This window comes from Pseudophryne corroboree, chromosome 5 (genome assembly GCF_028390025.1).
Source record: "Pseudophryne corroboree isolate aPseCor3 chromosome 5, aPseCor3.hap2, whole genome shotgun sequence".
Lineage (NCBI taxonomy): Eukaryota > Metazoa > Chordata > Amphibia > Anura > Myobatrachidae > Pseudophryne > Pseudophryne corroboree.
The window spans coordinates 576,515,776-576,534,931 of NC_086448.1; the positions used below are offsets into that span (position 1 = coordinate 576,515,776).

At 47.4% G+C, this 19,156-nt stretch overlaps 1 protein-coding gene across 7 annotated transcripts in view; it reads right to left on the reverse strand.

Annotated features, from left to right (window-relative positions):
* ZNF236 (zinc finger protein 236) overlaps positions 1–19,156 on the reverse strand; it is a 531,150-nt gene that overhangs the window by 475,186 nt on the left and 36,808 nt on the right. For all 7 annotated transcript variants that reach the window (XM_063923335.1, XM_063923337.1, XM_063923334.1 and 4 more), the window contains exon 2: positions 2,774–2,913. In XM_063923335.1, the coding sequence (XP_063779405.1) occupies positions 2,774–2,913 (140 nt within the window). The remainder of the gene's footprint in view (positions 1–2,773; positions 2,914–19,156) is intronic.

Genomic DNA, 19,156 nt, shown 5'->3' on the forward strand with positions numbered 1-19,156 from the left:
AGGATTTGCCCCAGCAGTCCCAGGAACAGCGCAGCTCCGTGTAATGGCGGCTGACAGGAAGTTATACATGCAGCTCCAAGGCGGGAACATTTACCCAAATGGCGCCCTGGGGCTGGGGTTACAGGTCAGGCCTTATCCCCCTGCTGGCTTCCCCACCGGGCGCTGCGGGCTGTAATGAAAAGGTTTTTCACAGAGACAAAAACCATACCAGTGCCCTGTGTCACAGAGGTTAGTGGAGCGGCTGCCATTTACAGTGTCCATGCTAGCGCGCGCGTGGCCCGCCTCCCACGGCCGCGCTAGATCGCAATTACAGCGGGCCAAAGAGACCCTTTACCTCCCCTTCTAATGCGGCCACGCGATCCGGGAGACAGCGGCGAGTGTGTGACTAACGTATGAAGAACTCCGGAGCCTCCGATGCAGTGACCCGGCAACCAGGGAGTATACAGCACCGCTGGGGGAGTGATGGAGCTGCAGTAGGGGATGTCTGACTGACATCTAACACTGCTGCAGGCCTTGAAGTCTTCAGATATTCTTTCTTCTGATATTAGCTTTTCTTAGGGCTGCAGGAGCAGCCCCCCTGTTGATATGCCTGCTTATTGCATGGCACCAACTTACATACTGAGCTCCTGTGCACAGAGGCGGGGTTATAGAGGAGGTGGCGCTGTGCATCTTGGGAACAGTCAAAGCTTTGAGCCAGTTGGTGCCTCGGATCAAGATCCTACTCTACACCCCAATGTTAATCCTTGTGGAGCCCAGTGTACCCGCAGCAGAATATCATATCTGTGCAAAATGTTCTAATCTAGGTAAAACAAGTCTCAACACTTGGATCAGTACGTAATCCCGCTGGACGGGATCCCGGCGGTCGAAACACCGACGCCGGAATCCCGACCACAAAATCCCGACAGGGGTGGCGAGCGGAACGCAGCCCCATGCGGGCTCGCTTCGCTCGCCACGCTGCGGGCACGGTGCCTCACTACGCTCGGCACACTATTATATTCTCCCTCTATGGGTGTCGTGGACACCCACGGAGGGAGAATATATCGGGATTGTGGCGGTCGGGATTCCGGCGTCGGTATTTCGACCGCCGGGATCCCGTCCAGCGGGATGTTGACCGCATCCCGGTACTATGGGGGCTATTCAGAGTCGATTGGTATTTTGCTAAAATCGCAAACAGTTGTAAGCTCTTTAGAGCAGCGCTCTCTTCCCTTCTGTTCTCACAGCCCTCTTGCACTTCAGTTACAGCTCGCTCCTACTCAGTGACTGTCTATACCTAGTATTTCTTATTAATAATTATTATCGGGGGGCATGCGCGTGCTTTGTGCGTGCATGGAGCCACAATGCAAGATGCAACTGCATTGTGATTGACAGGCGGTGAGTGATTGAGGGCGGCGATGGTGAGGAGTAGTGCAGGAAACAAAGACGTGCCATGGCCATTTTCAAGGAGTTTCCTGCTACAGGAAACATGGTGACGGTGCGTCTGCATATGCAGCCTGGCTGCATATGTAGGTGTCTACAGTACCTCTTATTTCAAGATTTCTGCGATGCATCGCTGAGCGGCGCTACACATGCTCCCAACATGCGATTTAAAACAGCAGCAGTTTTGCAATTTTAGTAAAACTGCTACGTAGGGGTCTATTAACTAAGCCTTGGATGGAGATAAATTAGACGGAGATAAAGTCGTAGCCAATCGGTTTCTAACTGCCATGTCACAGGCTGGGTTTGAAAAACGACAGTTAGGAGCCAATTGGCTGGGACTTTATCTCAAATCGGATTTATCGCCATCCAAGGCTTAGTAAATATACCCCTGAGTCTGAATAACCCCCTATGTATGTAACTAAATGTCAATTTTCATTTTTATATATGTACTTTGTATCTTTGCATGTTATAAGAACAATACATCAAACATTGTGTAGTTGGAAGAAACAACATTCACTTGTTTTGTGTTCTTTGAAAAACTTTACATTTATTTTCAAGCACTGTACATGTGATCTTCATAATACTTAACCATGAAACAGACTACAGACATTACTCATTGTTAAATTGCAATAAACCAACGAAACATCTCGATGCCACTACTTCCCCATCCGAGTTCAAACATAAATTTTATGTTTGAATTTGGATGGGGAAGTAGTGGCATCGAGATGTTTTATCTTTTGCATCAGCTGGTACAAGTATGCACCAAGCATTTTGCTAGCTATGAAACCAAGCATAGTCATAAGCATATAGATAAGGGCAGCCCAACTGCAAAGATGCGTAGAGCGCAACGGGGGATTTCTGTCCTCCCTAAGCTCGCCTTCGGACACCTGTGTTACTGTTTGACAGGTGTACCGCCCCAGTCAAATTCCCAACCTGCACCTGTTGGCGGAGTATATGGCCAAATAGCCACATTTAGTTCCATGTACGCAGTGCAGGTGCAATTAAGCCCGCATGCATCCATCTCTGTATCGGCCCTGTAGAGCAAATATATATTATATATATATATATATATATATATATATATATATATATATATATATATATACACACACACACACACACATATATATATATATTTATACACACACACACATATACATACACACACACACACACACACACACACACACACACACATATATATATATATATATATATTATTTTTTTATTTATTTTTTCTAGATTGTGATTTTATTTACAATGACGCCCAAGAGAATAAACCCAGAATACAGAGAGGCATCTTTAAAACTGTCGCATAAGCATAACTAGGCATAAAATACAGAAATTGTTTGCTTACCTTGTCATTTCTCTCATGATCTCGCATGTGTTTTTGGTATTGTGTCTCCTTATTGAAGGACAGCAAGCAGATGTCACACTTATGCGATGATCCATGATAAGGATAACTGTTATTCTCAGAATTTGCTGTTAAAACCCCATCTGCAAAGATTTTTTTAAATGCATTATATAGAATAGATATAAAAAAAACTTTTATCAAACTATAACATTGGGTTAGTGTTGCTAGTATGTTAAATGCAGTTCTAATAATAAAAACAGAAGTGTAAATGGTGTGAAAATGTGAAGTGGTAGCTTATGTAAAGGTATTAATTTGACATACTCTAGCAGAACACTTTTCTTTGCATAAATACCTGTGCTACATTGGGGGGATATTGAATTAGGTACGTTTTTTCACCTAAGTGAAAAATTCAGTGGGAGCGAAAAACATGTGGATCGGCGAATCCACGTGTTTTCGCACCTGCATTTTGCCGATTTTTAGGTATTTTTCACCAGTACCTATTCACTAAAAAAAAAAAAAGAGTGAAAAGGCATTTGCGAAAAAGCTATAAAAATGGGCGAAAACTGACCGCAATTGAATACGCAGGGTGGTGAATTCGATAGCTCTGAAATTGTCGGAACTAACTGAACACCCCCATTGTCCGTAATTATTATTGCCTTTCCTTACTTGGTCATCAGAAAAGCTCAGTTTATTAAAAAAGTAATTTACTAACTGTTCTCTGGACACCTTTATACTCTATATTAATAATAAATTACCCACGTTCCAAGTCAATTACTGTAGCTGAGTAAAATGAGGAAGTTTTCCCAGTTGAAACTATTTAGTGCAATAGATAAAGTGTTCTATATTCTGCTTATAAAAAGAAAAAAAAAGAAAAGTTAAGTAAAATGGAGCTTATCATTAAAACAACAAACTACAGTACCAGTATCAACACAGTAATAAACAGAACAATCAAGGGGGCACATGTACTAAGCCTTGGAGAGTGATAAAGTGGAGAGAGATCAACTACCAACCAATCAGCTAACAGTCATTTTTCAAACACAGCCTGCAACATTGCAGTTAGAAGCAGACTGTCTGGTACTTTGGGGTCTATTTTCTAAGCCTTGGATGGAGATAAAGTAGACGGAGATAAAGTACCAGCCAATATACATATTGTCAGGACACGGCTTGGGAAAAAGGCATTCATTTTGACGGCTGTCAGGATACCGACGCCGGAATCCCAACCTAAGGTCACCACCGTGCCCGAAGCTTGGTGACGCAGCGAGCCCACGAGGGACACGTATTCCAGCTGTCGGGATCTCGGTGTCAGTCTCCTGACCACCAGGATGCCGACATCCACCATGTCATACTGAATCCGCTTGGGGAACTATACATTTCTGCAGTGTATGTCAGTGTTTCCCAACCTCGGTCCTCAAGGCACACTAACAGTCCTGGTTTTAGTGATATCCAGGCTTGAACACTGGTGACTTAATTAGTACCTCAGTTATTTTGATTTAACCATCTGTGCTAAAGCCTGGATATCACTAAAACCTGCACTGTTGGTGTGCCTTGAGGACTGCGGTTGGGAATGCCTGGTGTATGTGCACTGAACACTTTCCGTCCTTTATACAACTTGAAATGGAATACAGTATTTCATGCAAGTGTACTACCATAAGCAAGCATTGTTCTGATTTTGGCATGGATATTTTTGTTTCCATGAAGAGGTTTATTAATAAAGTTTATTAACACAACAAACCACCCCTTCTCTTTAGGCAGATAGAATAAATAAAAGATTCAGGAACTGACTAAACAAGCAAAGAAAGTGATATTTAATCCAATACATTATTTTTATCTTTTTAAGGATAATATAAGATTAATATATTACATTTAAACATTTGTATTTAAAAAAAAATATTTTATTTTTGTTAAGAAAAAAATGTGCCCAGTATCCTCTACGGACTACGAGAAAAGGATTTACCGGTAGGTAATTAAAATCCTATTTTCTCTTACGTCCTAGAGCAGTGGTGGGCAATTCATTTCTATAGGGGGCCACATGAAAAATCTGAACTGTGTTGGAGGGCCAAACCAATGATGCTGATGTTACTTGCGGTGGTTTATACTGCCACTGTTAGTACGTGATTCTATACTTAATTGTATGACATAACAAACTGAGTGTCAGGAATCGGCGCTCTGCTACGTCTCACTTACCAGCGCGCTGGTGTGCGGGCCTCCGGAGGTCTTGGCCCCAGTTGCGGCTGCGTGGGTGTAGTATCCGCGAGCGTTCTATTTCACATTGCTGAGTACTCCTGAGTCTGGTCCTGTGTGGGTTTTGCGGCGTGCCGATGTCCAGCTTGTGTGGACGTTACCATGGCACCTGCACGCAGCTGATTCTGATGTTCAATCCAGCTTGTATCTCCGCCTGCAGTTTGTGTCCAATCACTGCTGGGCAGGAGGTATAACTTCCAGCTTGTGGCTCTCTCACATTGCCTCGGACAACAAGTCACACACCGTGTGCCTTAGTTCTTCTGGTTCCTGTTTCCAGCGATCCTCGTGGTTACTTCCATTTGTTCCAGTCTTCATTCTCACAGCTCTCCTGTTAACTCTGGACTCCAATTCCATTCAGCCACAATCAGCAGCAGCAGAGACTCTCCTCAGGTGTTCGTATTACCATCCCACTTGTACACTGGCTATCTGTATTCCATCTGTGCATTTCAGCAGTATTACTATTGATGGCTTAGAGACTTTTTCCTGCTTGAACCTAGTAAAGCTATCTGGACTTGTGTGCTTTATAGAGACTGAGTGTTTCTTTTACATACCGGAGTTCTGCCTTTCAAGTTACTTTATCTTACGTTAGACCGAGACTGTGTGCTATCAAGTACTATTGGACTTTAGTTATATCATCTGCCTTCAGTTTTGTTGTTTCACATTTCATTTGCAAGAGACCTCTGCTATTTAAATCCAGTTATCATCTATTGTCATTCCATTATCGGTTTTCTGTTTATGCTGTGTTATCCGATCTACTCAGTAACAATAAAACATCAGCGCCTATGCGCAGGACTATTATATTGCCTCCACGTTTTATCCATCAGACCAACACTGACCCACTAGCGCCCCCGCCGGGGACAGACAAACCTAGAGACCTGACAGTTTGTCCGAGGCCCATGGACCCGGACGGTGGTCAGAGTGTGGGGTCAGGGACACTCCAAGACCTAGTGTCACGACTGGATGGTCAATAGGCTGCACAGCAGCAGATTATGCAATTCCTGCAAGGAATGTCTTTACGATTAGATACTTTGCAACAATCACTTCCAATTCCAGTTTCCCCAGTGTCCTCTTCAGTTACAGTTCCTGCTCCAGGTTCCTCAGTTTCCAGCTCTCCAGTTGCTCCTGTTTCAATGTCTCGCATCAATCTTCCTACTCCGAGTAAATTTGATGGTAATTCTAAGATGTGTCGTGGGTTTCTAAACCAATGCGAAGTTCAGTTTGAATTGCAGCCACAGAACTTTCCAACACCTAGAACAAAGGTTGCTTATATTGTTTCTCTTCTAGCTGGCTCTGCTTTGAACTGGGTCTCTCCGCTGTGGGAGCGGGCAGATGCAATATTGAACAACTATACTGAATTTGTTGCCGCATTCCGACGCATCTTTGACGAACCTGGGCGTACGACCTCTGCTTCTTCTGACCTCCTTCAGATCCGCCAGAGAACACGTACTGTGGGTCAGTACGTTATCCAGTTCCAGACATTGGCATCAGAGGTGAAGTGGAACAACCAGGCATTGGTTGCCGCCTTCTGGCATGGTCTGTCTGACCGCATCAAGGATGAACTGACTACTCGAGATTTACCAGAGCAACTGGAAGCTCTAATTTCCCTATGTGTCAAATTGGATCTACGTCTACGCGAGCGGACCTGTGAACGCTCTCGAGGTGATCTTCGCAAGCACCGAGCTATGCCTCTGGTACAGTCTCTACCTATTATTACTGATGAACCCATGAAGGTAAACAAATCTCTTTTAACACCTGAGGAGCGGTCCAGAAGATTAAAGGAAAGACTGTGTCTCTATTGTGCTGCTGCTGGTCATCTGATTGGTTCCTGCCCTGCTCGGCCGGGAAACGCCAGGTCCTAACTTGTAGAGGAGGAGTCAAGTTAGGGCTTTTGAATAAAGCTCCTTCATCTCAGGATCTTATATTACCTGTCACCTTGGAAAGGTCTGAGGGACTCCAATCTTTGTCTGCCTTAGTGGATTGTGGTGCTGCTGGGAATTTTATCACGCAAGCTGCAGTGGATAGACTTCATCTCCCAGTGACTAAGCTGTGGTGTCCAGTTTATCTCACGGCCGTGGACGGAAGCCGTATTTCTGAAGGTTCCATCTTTCAGCAAACCAAGCCGGTGGTTCTAGGAGTAGGCTTCCTGCATTCTGAGCTCATTGAGTTCCTGGTTAAACCCAAAGCGGGCTATGAGATAGTACTGGGTATGCCTTGGCTCCAACTGCACAATCTGCAATTTGACTGGTCCACATTGCAGTTAACATCATGGAGTTCCTCCTGTCGTCAGTCTTGTCTGGCTCAAGTGTTTCCAATAAAGTCTTCTGGTGTAAAGTCTCAGTCTGGCCTCCGGGAGGCCTATCAGGAATTCACTGACATCTTCAGTGAGAAAGCAGCGGATGTCTTGCCTCCCCATCGAGAGTGGGATTGTCCCATTGATCTGGTTCCAGGGAGCAAGCCGCCTAGAGGGCGTACATACTCTCTTTCAGTCCCAGAAACTCAAGCCATGAGTGAATACATAAAGGAAAATTTACAGAAAGGTTTCATCCGTCCATCCACTTCCCCAGCTGGTGCTGGATTCTTCTTCGTCAAGAAGAAAGATGGAGGACTTCGCCCCTGTATCGATTATCGGGGTTTAAATGATATCACGATCAAAAATAGCTACCCGTTACCTCTTATCACAGAGCTGTTTGACAGAGTTAGAGGGGCTTCCATCTTCACGAAACTGGATCTTCGCGGGGCATACAACCTTATCAGGATTCGAAGTGGTGATGAGTGGAAAACCGCCTTCAATACTCGTGACGGCCACTATGAATATCTAGTGATGCCCTTCGGTTTAAGTAATACCCCTGCCGTGTTTCAAAACTTTGTCAACGAAGTGTTTAGAGATCTCCTGTATAAATGTGTGGTGGTTTACCTCGATGACATCTTGATATTCTCCCGTGATTTAGTCTCTCATCGCCAACAGGTGAAGGAGGTTCTGCAACGTCTTCGACGGAATCATCTGTATGGCAAGTTGTCCAAATGCACATTTGAAGCTTCTTCAATATCTTTCTTATGATACATCATTTCCGGAACAGATCTTCAAATGGATCCAGCTAAACTGGAAGCTATAGAAAACTGGTCTCTTCCAACAACACTCAAGTCAGTTCAACGCTTCATTGGCTTTACTAATTACTACAGAAAGTTTATTAAAGGCTTTTCCACGCTAATAGCTCCAATTACCTGCCAAACCCGGAAAGGGGGAAATCCTTCCCAATGGTCTGACGACGCACTGTCCGCTTTTCACAAAATAAAACAAGCTTTTATTTCAGCTCCTGTGTTACAGCAGCCGGATGTCAGTAAAGCCTTCATCTTGGAAGTGGACGCTTCAACGGTTGGCGTGGGCGCAGTCCTGTCCCAGGTTGGCAGTGATGGTAAGACTCACCCCTGTGGGTTTTTTTCTCGTAGGTTCTCGTCTGCAGAAATGAACTATACAATCGGTGACCAGGAGTTGTTAGCAATCAAATTGGCCCTTGAAGAATGGAGGTATCTGCTGGAGGGTACGAGATTTCCCATTACCATCTACACGGATCACAAGAACCGTCTCTACTTGAAAGCCGCGCAGTGTCTGAATCCTCGACAAGCAAGGTGGGCTCTATTCTTTTCTCGCTTTGATTTTAAGTTGATGTTTAGAACGGGCTCACAAAATGTCAAAGCGGATGCTTTGTCTCGCTCCATGAGCTCAAACGAGGAATCTGCAGAACAGGCTACTCGACCAGTATTAAATCCGGTGGTTTTCGCAGCTACAGGGATGTCGCAAGTCCCGCCTCCAGGCAAGATGTTTGTCTCTGGAGCTTCGTCCAAACCTTCTGTCTTGGGCTCATACATCCAAGTTTAATGGTCACCCTGGGGTCCTAAAGACTTTTAAGTTTCTGTCTCAAACGTATTGGTGGCCTCGTATGAAGGTAGACATTCAAGAGTTTATAGCTTCATGTCCCAAATGTGCTCAGCATAAAAAATCTCGTCAGGCTCCCGCAGGCCAATTAATACCCAGTTCCATTCCTAGGCGCCCCTGGTCCCATTTGTCAATGGACTTTATATCTGATCTCCCTCCATCCAAAGGGTATGACACCATCTGGGTAGTAGTCGATAGGTTTTCAAAAATGGCACACTTCATTCCACTCATGGGATTACCCTCTGCTCTAAAGTTGGCTCAGTTGTTTCTTCGTGAAATATTCAGGTTACATGGACTTCCAACAGAAATCATATCTGACCAAGGAGTACAATTTGTGGTCAAGTTTTGGAGGGCTCTGTGTTCAGCGCTACAGGTAAAACTGAAGTTCTCTACGGCCTATCATCCTCAAACAAATGGGCAGACAGAGAGGGTAAATCAAGAACTTGAGACCTATTTGAGACTGTATATCTCTTCACAGGATGACTGGGTAGAATTGTTGCCATGGGCGGAGTTTGCTCATAATTTCCGTTATCATACTTCAACTGATACAACTCCTTTTTTCGCAGTTTATGGTCAGCATCTTAGAGTACCAGATTTTCAAGAATTACCTGCCATAGATGTACCTGCGGCTGCTTCTGCTCTTCAGCGGTTCGCTCAAATTTGGAAAGAGATCCATTCGTCTCTTAAGAAAGTTTCTCAACGGTATAAAATGTTCGCTGATCGGAAGAGGCGAGCAGTTCCAAGTTTGAAACCGGGCGATAAGGTCTGGTTATCTACCCGTAATCTCCGGCTCAGAGTCCCCTCAATGAAGTTTGCTCCACGGTTTATTGGACCTTTTCCAGTAGAAAGTGTTATTAATCCGGTGGCTTATAAATTGAAACTGCCTGCTTTTTTGAAAATACCCAACTCATTCCATATTTCTCTCCTCAGACCACTAATTCTCAATCGTTTCCAGAGAACGCTTCCAGCAGCTCCAAAGGTACGAACTCATCGGGGCGTTGAATACGAGGTGGAAAAGATATTAGACTCTCGACATCGTTATGGTCATCTGCAATATCTCATTGACTGGTCTGGATATGGTCCTGAAGAGAGGACTTGGGTCGACGCCACGGATTTACATGCTCCACGTCTGATCCAAGCCTTCCACAGACTCTTCCCTGCCAAGCCTCGTGGGTGTTCGGTGCTCACCCATAAAGGAGGGGGTACAGTCAGGAATTGGCGCTCTGCTACGTCTCACTTACCAGCGCGCTGGTGTGCGGGCCTCCGGAGGTCTTGGCCCCAGTTGCGGCTGCGTGGGTGTAGTATCCGCGAGCGTTCTATTTCACATTGCTGAGTACTCCTGAGTCTGGTCCTGTGTGGGTTTTGCGGCGTGCCGATGTCCAGCTTGTGTGGACGTTACCATGGCACCTGCACGCAGCTGATTCTGATGTTCAATCCAGCTTGTATCTCCGCCTGCAGTTTGTGTCCAATCACTGCTGGGCAGGAGGTATAACTTCCAGCTTGTGGCTCTCTCACATTGCCTCGGACAACAAGTCACACACCGTGTGCCTTAGTTCTTCTGGTTCCTGTTTCCAGCGATCCTCGTGGTTACTTCCATTTGTTCCAGTCTTCATTCTCACAGCTCTCCTGTTAACTCCGGACTCCAATTCCATTCAGCCACAATCACCAGCAGCAGAGACTCTCCTCAGGTGTTCGTATTACCATCTCACTTGTACACTGGCTATCTGTATTCCATCTGTGCATTTCAGCAGTATTACTATTGATGGCTTAGAGACTTTTTCCTGCTTGAACCTAGTAAAGCTATCTGGACTTGTGTGCTTTATAGAGACTGAGTGTTTCTTTTACATACCGGAGTTCTGCCTTTCAAGTTACTTTATCTTACGTTATACCGAGACTGTGTGCTATCAAGTACTATTGGACTTTAGTTATATCATCTGCCTTCAGTTTTGTTGTTTCACATTTCATTTGCAAGAGACCTCTGCTATTTAAATCCAGTTATCATCTATTGTCATTCCATTACCGGTTTTCTGTTTATACTGTGTTATCCGATCTACTCAGTAACAATAAAGCATCAGCGCCTATGCGCAGGACTATTATATTGCCTCCACGTTTTATCCATCGGACCAACACTGACCCACTAGCGCCCCCGCCGGGGACAGACAAACCTAGAGACCTGACACTGAGGTATCTATCTGTCTCTAGCTATCTATCTATCTATCTGCTCCATTCGGCGGCACTCAGGAGTAATCAGCAAACACCGGTTTTATACCATATCAACGTTTCACTGCTATAAGCATCATCATCAGGACCTTATACCATTGAAACGTTGATATGGCATAAAACCGGTGTTTTTCTGATTATTCCAGAGTACCGCCGAATGGAGCTTTTATATTATCACTGCTACGCAGTACACAACGTAGGGTACACACACACATACACATAATTATTATTTTTTTTTTTATGTACAGGGGATATGTGTACCTGCCCAGGATCTCTATATTGGGGGTAGGAGAACGGTCCTCTAATCTGCAACGTTACATACAGTACGTGCCGGCCCCGGACAGTGATCTTGCTGTGTTCAGTTGTCACACAGCATGGTGCTGTTTGAGCGGCGCACTGTCAGGCAAGGCAGGATGACAGACGTATCAGGAGGCGCCTTGGGAACATGCTGGCGGTGACTGACAGGGGAGGCGGGCAATGGGGAACGATTGTGTCCTGCAGGATGCGCTGTGAGTCACTCGTCCTGTGTGCGCCTCAGCCAACAGCATTTCAGTATTGGCTGAGGCACACATAGGACTGTGATTCACAGCGCGTCCTGCAGGACCCGAGCATCCATGGTGCAGGGAGCCTGTGGGCGGAGAGCCTACGCGGGCCAGACAGGGATTGCCAAAGGGCCGCATGTGGCCCGCAGGCCGTACTTTGCCCAGGTCTGTCCTAGAGTATACTGGGGTCCCTTTAGTACCATGAGGATGTACCAAAGCTACCAAACCGGGTGGGAGAGTGCCGAGGTTCCTGCAGAACTGATAGACCAAACTGGAGGTCCTCAGAGGCCAAAGTATCGAACTTGTAAAACTTAGCAAACGTGTTCGAACCTGATCAAGTAGCTGATCGCCAGAGCTGTAAAGCCGAGACACCCCGGGCAGCCACCCAGAAAGAACCGACCGACCTAGTAGAGTGGGCCTGTACAGATTTTGGACATGGCAAATTTGCCGTGGAATAAGCATGCTAGATAGTAAGTCTGATCCAGCGTGCAATTGTCTGCTTTGAGGCAGGACACCCAGTCTTATTGGGATCATAAACAACAAACAGCGAGTCTGTCTTTCTGTGGCCAGTTCTTTTTACATACACCTTCAAAGCCCTCAGAACATCCAAAGACTTTGAAGCAGCAAAGATGTCGGTGACAACCGGAACCACAATAGGTTGGTTAATGTAAAATGCGGACACCACTTTAGGAAGAAACTGCTGACGAGTTCTGAGTTCAGCTCTGTCCTCATGGAAAATTAAATAGGGACTTTTGTAAGACAAAGCCCCCAGCTCCGACACGTCTTGCTGAAGCCAAGGCCAACAGTGTGACAGTCTTCCACGTAAGATATTTTACGTCCACCTCCTGTAACTTCAAACTAGTCCGATTAGAGCAGGGGTGGGGAACCTTTTTTCTACCGAGGGCCATTTGGATATTTATAAAATCCTTCGGGGGCCATACAAAAATTCTCAACTTAAAAAATGACCCTGCCCCCCAGTAGGTCTGCCCCTTAGAGGAACTGTGTGTGCGCGCCGGAGGCGCGCACGCGCCAAAAAAATGGGTGTGGCCAGTTAAAATGGGACGTGATACACATATGCCCCCAATAGTGCGGTGCCAGATCCACAATTGCCCCCACAGTGCCAGGTATACAAATGCCCCCACAGTGCCAGGTATACAGATGTCCCCACAGTGCCAGGTATACAGATGCCCCCACAGTGCCAGGTATACAGATGCCCCTCACAGTGCCAGGTATACAGATGTCCCCACAGTGCCAGGTATACAAATGCCCCCCACAGTGCCAGGTATACAAATGCCAGGTATACAAATACGATGATAATGCTTAGTCGTTACCCCCTTCCTGGCTTGGACCATAGTCGGGATAACCTTGTTAGGGATCCCTCTCCTGGCTAGAATAAGCTGTTCAACTTCCATGCCGTGAAACGTAGTCGCGATAAGTCCTGTGGTTAACAGAATCCAGTTATGAATTCTGACCCTCCGTCCTGCGACGAGGTGAGAAGAGTGTAACCACCACAGAAGGTAGATCCTGGCCTTTGGCGACAGACAGATCCTCTGGTGCATGTGAAGATACGATCCGGACCAATAGATTGAGCTGGAAGGATCTTGCGTGAAACCTTCCATATTGAAGCGCCTCGTAAGAGGCCACCATTTTCCCCAGAAGGCGAATGCATAGATGCAACGACACCCGGGTTGGCTTCAGGACATCCCGAACCATCGACTGGTTTACCGATGCCTTTTCCAACGGAAGGAACACCTTTTGTGACTCCGTGTCCAGTATCATCCCTAGGAATGGGAGCCTCCATGTTGGCTCTAGGTGATATTTCGGAAGGTTCAGAATCCACCCGTGATCCTGGAGGAGTTTGGTTGAGAGAGCAATGCCATCCAGCAACCTCTCCATGGATGGCACTTTTATCAGGAGATCGTCCAGGTACGGAATTATGTTCACTCCCTGTTTGCGGAGTAGAAACATCATCTCTGCTATCACCTTGGTGAACACCCTCGGTGGCGTGGAGAGACCAATTGGCAGGGCCTGGAACTGGTAGTGACAGTCCTGCAGTGCAAACCGGAGAGAAGCCTGATGAGGCGACCAGATCGAAATATGAAGGTATGCATCCTTGATATCCAGAGACAATAGGAATTCCCCCTCCTCTAGACCTGAGATCACCGCTCTCAGAGACTCCATCTTGAATTTGAACACTCGTAAGTACAGGTTCAAAGACTTGAGATTCAGAATCGGTCTTACCAAACCGGCCGGCTTCGGTACTACGAACAAGTTTGAATAGTACCCCCCCTTGTTTAGTAGATGAGGTGGAACTGGAACTGGAACAATGACCTGAGTCTGTACTAGTTTTGGGATGGCATGCTGTAAAGTTATTCTTGCCTCTTGTGAAACTGGCAAGCCTGATTTGAAGAATCTGTGAGGTGGGAGCTTTTGGAACTCCAGTCTGTAGCCCTGGGAAATAAGATCTATGACCCAGGGATCCTGGCACGAATTTGACCAGATCTGACGAATTGTAGTCGGGCTCCCACCTGACAGCCTTCCAGGTATTGTGGTCAACCAGAGGGAAAAGGGCCCTAATTTGCACACCTTAATTAGGTAGTGAGGTGCTACTCTGCTTGAGACTTAGTAAAGTGTACAGAGGGAAAAGGAAGCAGGTGCACTATCTCACACTAGCTCAACCTGTAGTAACCAGAGGCACTCAGCATATTCCTGGCCAGGGCTATGAGCTTACCCACCATCATGCTGAATTTTTTGAGGAAGAAGAGCCTGAGCTCTGTTCTTGAGCACCTGCAGTTGCTGGTTTGCGTAGTTTATCTCTTGCGCCGCTGGAGGACGTAGAAGCACCTCTGGATTTGCCCTTGAACTTGGCCGTCCGAAAGGTCTGCAACTTAGAAGCTGAATAAGTCTTCTTGGCTGGGGGGGCTGCGAAAGAAAACGAGTTTTATGGTAAGAACTTACCGTTGTTAAAACTCTTTCTGCGAGGTACACTGGGCTCCACAAGGATGGACAATGGGGTGTAGAGTAGGATCTTGATCCAAGGCACCAACAGGCTTAAAGCTTTGACTGTTCCCAGAATGCACAGCGCCGCCTCCTCTATAACCCCACCTCCCTGCACAGGAGCTCAGTTTTTAGTTAACCAGCCCAATGCAGTAGCAGGAAAAGAGACGACAACGGTTAGTAGCCACATACACCACACTCTCACGACAGGAGAAGTTTCAGCGGCTAATGCCATACCAACCCGAAGAAGCTAAGTGCGTCAGGGTGGGCGCCTTGTGGAGCCCAGTGTACCTCGCAGAAAGAGTTTTAACAACGTTAAGTTCTTACCATAAAACACGTTTTCTGCTGCGGGGTACACTGGGCTCCACAAGGATGGACAATGGGGATGTCCTAAAGCAGTTCCTTATGGAAGGGGACGCACTGTAGCGGGCACAAGAACCCGTCGTCCAAAGGAAGCATCATGGGAAGCAGCAGTATCGAAGGCATAGAACCTTATGAACGTGTTCCCGGTCCAATAGACCGTGTAGAATGGGCCGTGATGTGAGCAGGAGCTGACAGACCAGCCTTCACATAGGCATGTGCAATCACCATTCTAATCCACCGGGCCAGGGTCTGCTTGTGAGCAGGCCAGGGTCAGCTTGTGAGCAGGCCAGCCACGTTTGTGAAATCCAAACAAAACAAAGAATCAGATTTTCGTATAGAAGCAGTTCTCTTCACATAGATATGGAGAGCCCGTACCACATCCAAAGACCGCTCTTTGGGAGACAAATCGGGAGAGACAAAGGCCGGAACCACAAACTCCTGATTAAGGTGGAACGAGGACACCACCTTCGGTAAATAACCGGGACGAGTCCGATGTACCGCCCGGTCACGGTGAAAAATCAGATATGGGGAACTACAGGAAAGAGCACCCAAATCCGACACTCTTCTAGCAGAGGCAATAGCCAGCAAGAACACCACCTTAAGGGAAAGCCATTTAAGGTCAGCTAAACCAAGGGGTTTAAACGGAGGCTCCTGCAGCGCCTCCAATACCACCGACAAGTCCCAAGGAGCCACAGGCGGGACATAGGGAGGTTGGATATGCAACACACCCTGAGTGAAAGTATGAACATCAGGTAAAGTCGCAATTTTTCTCTGAAACCACACCGACAAGGCAGAAATATGAACCTTGAGGGAGGCAAGACGCAGGCCTAAATACAGGCCCTGTTGCAGAAAAGCCAAAAGTTTGGCTGTACTAAACTTGGAAGCGTCATAATTGTTAGATGCGCACCAAACAAAGTAGGAATGCCAGACCCTATGGTAAATCCGAGCAGAAGCCGGTTTCTGGACCCGCAACATAGTTTTAATGACCTCTTCAGAAAAACCCTTAGCCCTCAAGACGGAAGTTTCAAGAGCCAAGCCGTCAAAGACAGCCGGGCTAGGTCCTGGTAGACACAGGGGCCCTGAACGAGGAGGTCTGGGCGTTGTGGAAGTAGAATTGGACGCTCTGACGATAGGCCCTGCAGGTCTGAGAACCAGTGCCATTTGGGTCACGCTGGAGCTATGAGAAGCAGAATTCCTTTTTCTTGCTTGAACTTCCGAATTACCATGGGTAGGAGTGACACCGGAGGGAACACGTACGGCAGCCGAAACCTCCACGGCACCGCCAGCGCATCCACGAATGCTGCCCTTGTCCTTGCTCCGAAGACCGGAACCTTGTGATTGTGTCGAGACGCCATCAGATCTACGTCTGGAAGACCCCACTTTTCCACTAGGAGTTAAAACACTTCTGGATGGAGGCCCCACTCGCCGGCATGCACGTCCTGACAACTGAGAAAGTCCGCTTCCCAATTCAGGACTCCCGGAATGAAGATTGCCGATATGGCCGGTAGAAGGCGTTCCGCCCAATGAAGAATCCGTGAGACTTCCTTCATTGACAAACGGCTTCGAGTGCCGCCTTGATGATTTATGTAAGCCACTGTGGTGGCGTTGTCCGACTGTACTTGAATAGAACTGTTCTGAATTAAATTCTGGGCCAGGTTCAATGCATTGAAGACTGCCCGCAATTCCAGAATGTTGATCGAGAGGAGAGATTCCTCCTTGGTGCACCGACCCTGAAGGGAGTGTTGCTCCAGCACCAACCTCTTAGACTGGCATCTGTTGTCAACAGGACCCAGCTGGATATCCAGAAGGGACGGCCCCTGCACAATTGTCGGTCCTGGAGCCACCAGAGCAGCGACAGACGGACCTCCGAAGTCAATGAGATCATTTGAGACCTGATCCGGTGAGGCAGGCCGTCCCACTTGGCTAGAATAAGCCTCTGGAGGGGGCGAGAATGGAATTGAGCATACTCCACCATGTTGAATGCTGAGACCATGAGGCCCAGCACCTGCATCTCCGAATGTATCGACACTTGCGGACATGAAAGGAAGTAACGAATCCTGTCCTGAAGCTTCAGGACCTTCTCCTGACACAAGAACAACCTCTGGTTGTGAGTGTCCAATAGCGCTCCCAGATGCACCATGCTCTGAGCCCCACCCATGGGCTTGTAGAAACCGGACCGTCATGATGACGTAGGAGAAGTTCTGGGGAATTTGCCAGGATTAACAAGTCGTCCAGATACGGCAGTTTCCGGACCCCTTGACGGCGGAGTACCGCCGTCATCACCGCCATTACTTTGGTGAAGACTCGCGGAGCCGTTGTTAAACCAAAAGGGAACACCCGAAACTGGTAATGGAGGTTGCCAATAGCAAACCTCAGGTATTGCTGATGTGACGCTGCTATAGGAATATGCAGGTAAGCATCCTGTATGTCCAGGGAGACCATGTAGTCCCCAGGTTCCAAGGCCAGAACTATAGAGCGAAGGGTTTTCATACGGAACTTGGAAACCTTCACAAACCTGTTCAATGCCTTGAGGTTGAGAATGGGCCGGGAGGACCCAATCGGTTTCGGGACTAGAAACAGCGGAGAATAGTACCCCCGGCCCCTCTGCGCAAGAGGCACCTGTACTACGACTCCTGTATCAAGGAGGGTCTGTACCACCGAATGCAGAGTGTTTGCCTTTGTCTGGTCCGACGGGACATCTGTCTGGCAAAATCGATGAGGGGGTCGGTTTTTGAAGGAAATGGCGTAACCTCGAGTGACGACTTCCCGTACCCAGGCATCTGAAGTGGTCTTCAATCATTCCTGGGTATACCCTAGAAGCCGGCCCCCCACCCTGGGATCCCCCAGGGGGAAGCCCGCCCCGTCATGCGGCAGGCTTATCGGCCTTGGAAGCTGGCTGACGGGCCGCCCAGGCTCTTTTTGGCTTCGGCTTACCATGTTTGGAAGAGCGGGCCTGCTTGTTGTACGCCTGACCTTTTGCTTTACCTGAAGGACGAAAGGGGCGAAAGGAAGTACCTTTAGCCTTCGACACAGAAGAAGCGGTACTTTGCAGACAGGCAGTTTTGGCAGTAGCCAAGTCAGCCACTATCTTATTTAAGTCCTCCTCAAACAGAATATCTCCCTTGAAAGGGAGTACCTCCAGGGTTTTTCTAGAGTCCAGATCCACAGACCAGGATCTCAGCCACAATATCCGGCGAGCCAGGACTGACGTAGTAGAGGCCTTGGATGCTAGGATACCGGCATCAGAAGCCGCCTCTTTAATATAGCGAGAAGCTGTGACAATATAGGACAAGCATTGTCTAGCATGGTCAGAGGAGATTTCAGCTTCTAACTCCAAGGCCCATACTTCAATAGCCTCTGCAACCCATGTAGCTGCAATAGTGGGCCTTTGTGCAGCACCCGTGAGGGTGTAAATCGCTTTAAGACAACCCTCCACACGTTTATCCGTAGGCTCTTTTAGAGACGTGACGGTAGTGACAGACAGAGCTGAGGAAACCACCATCCTAGCCACATGTGAGTCTACTGGAGGAGGCGTTTCCCAATTATTAGACAGCTCTGGGGCGAGGGGATAGCGAGCCAGCATCTTCTTTTGAGGCACAAACTTCGTACCCGGGTTTTCCCAGGGTTCCTGACGTATATCCACTAGGTGATCAGAGCGAGGTAAAACTTGTTTAACCACCTTCTGACGCTTGAACCTATCGGGTTTCTTAGGAGGGACGGATGGCTCGGGATCATCCGTAATCTGTAGAATTAACTTAATAGCCTCCAAAAGATCAGGAACATCCACATGTGAACTACCCTCCCCATCAGCCGTATCGGATTCAGAACCTGTGGGGTCAGTGTAAGAGCCGTCTTCATCAGACGAGGTGTCAGTGACAGCAGTGGATTGTGAGAAGACAAGCGCTCGCTTAGAGGACCCCTTGGACTTAGGCGAGCGATGGTCAGACTTTTTAGTAGTCAGGGACTGGTTCAACTTCTTCAATTGAGCAGATAAATCGTCCGCCTACGGCGGGTTAGCTGCAGGGACCACATACGGTTGTACCGGCATTGGGGGTCCCATAGGGGGTGTTAGTTTATGAACTAGCGTAT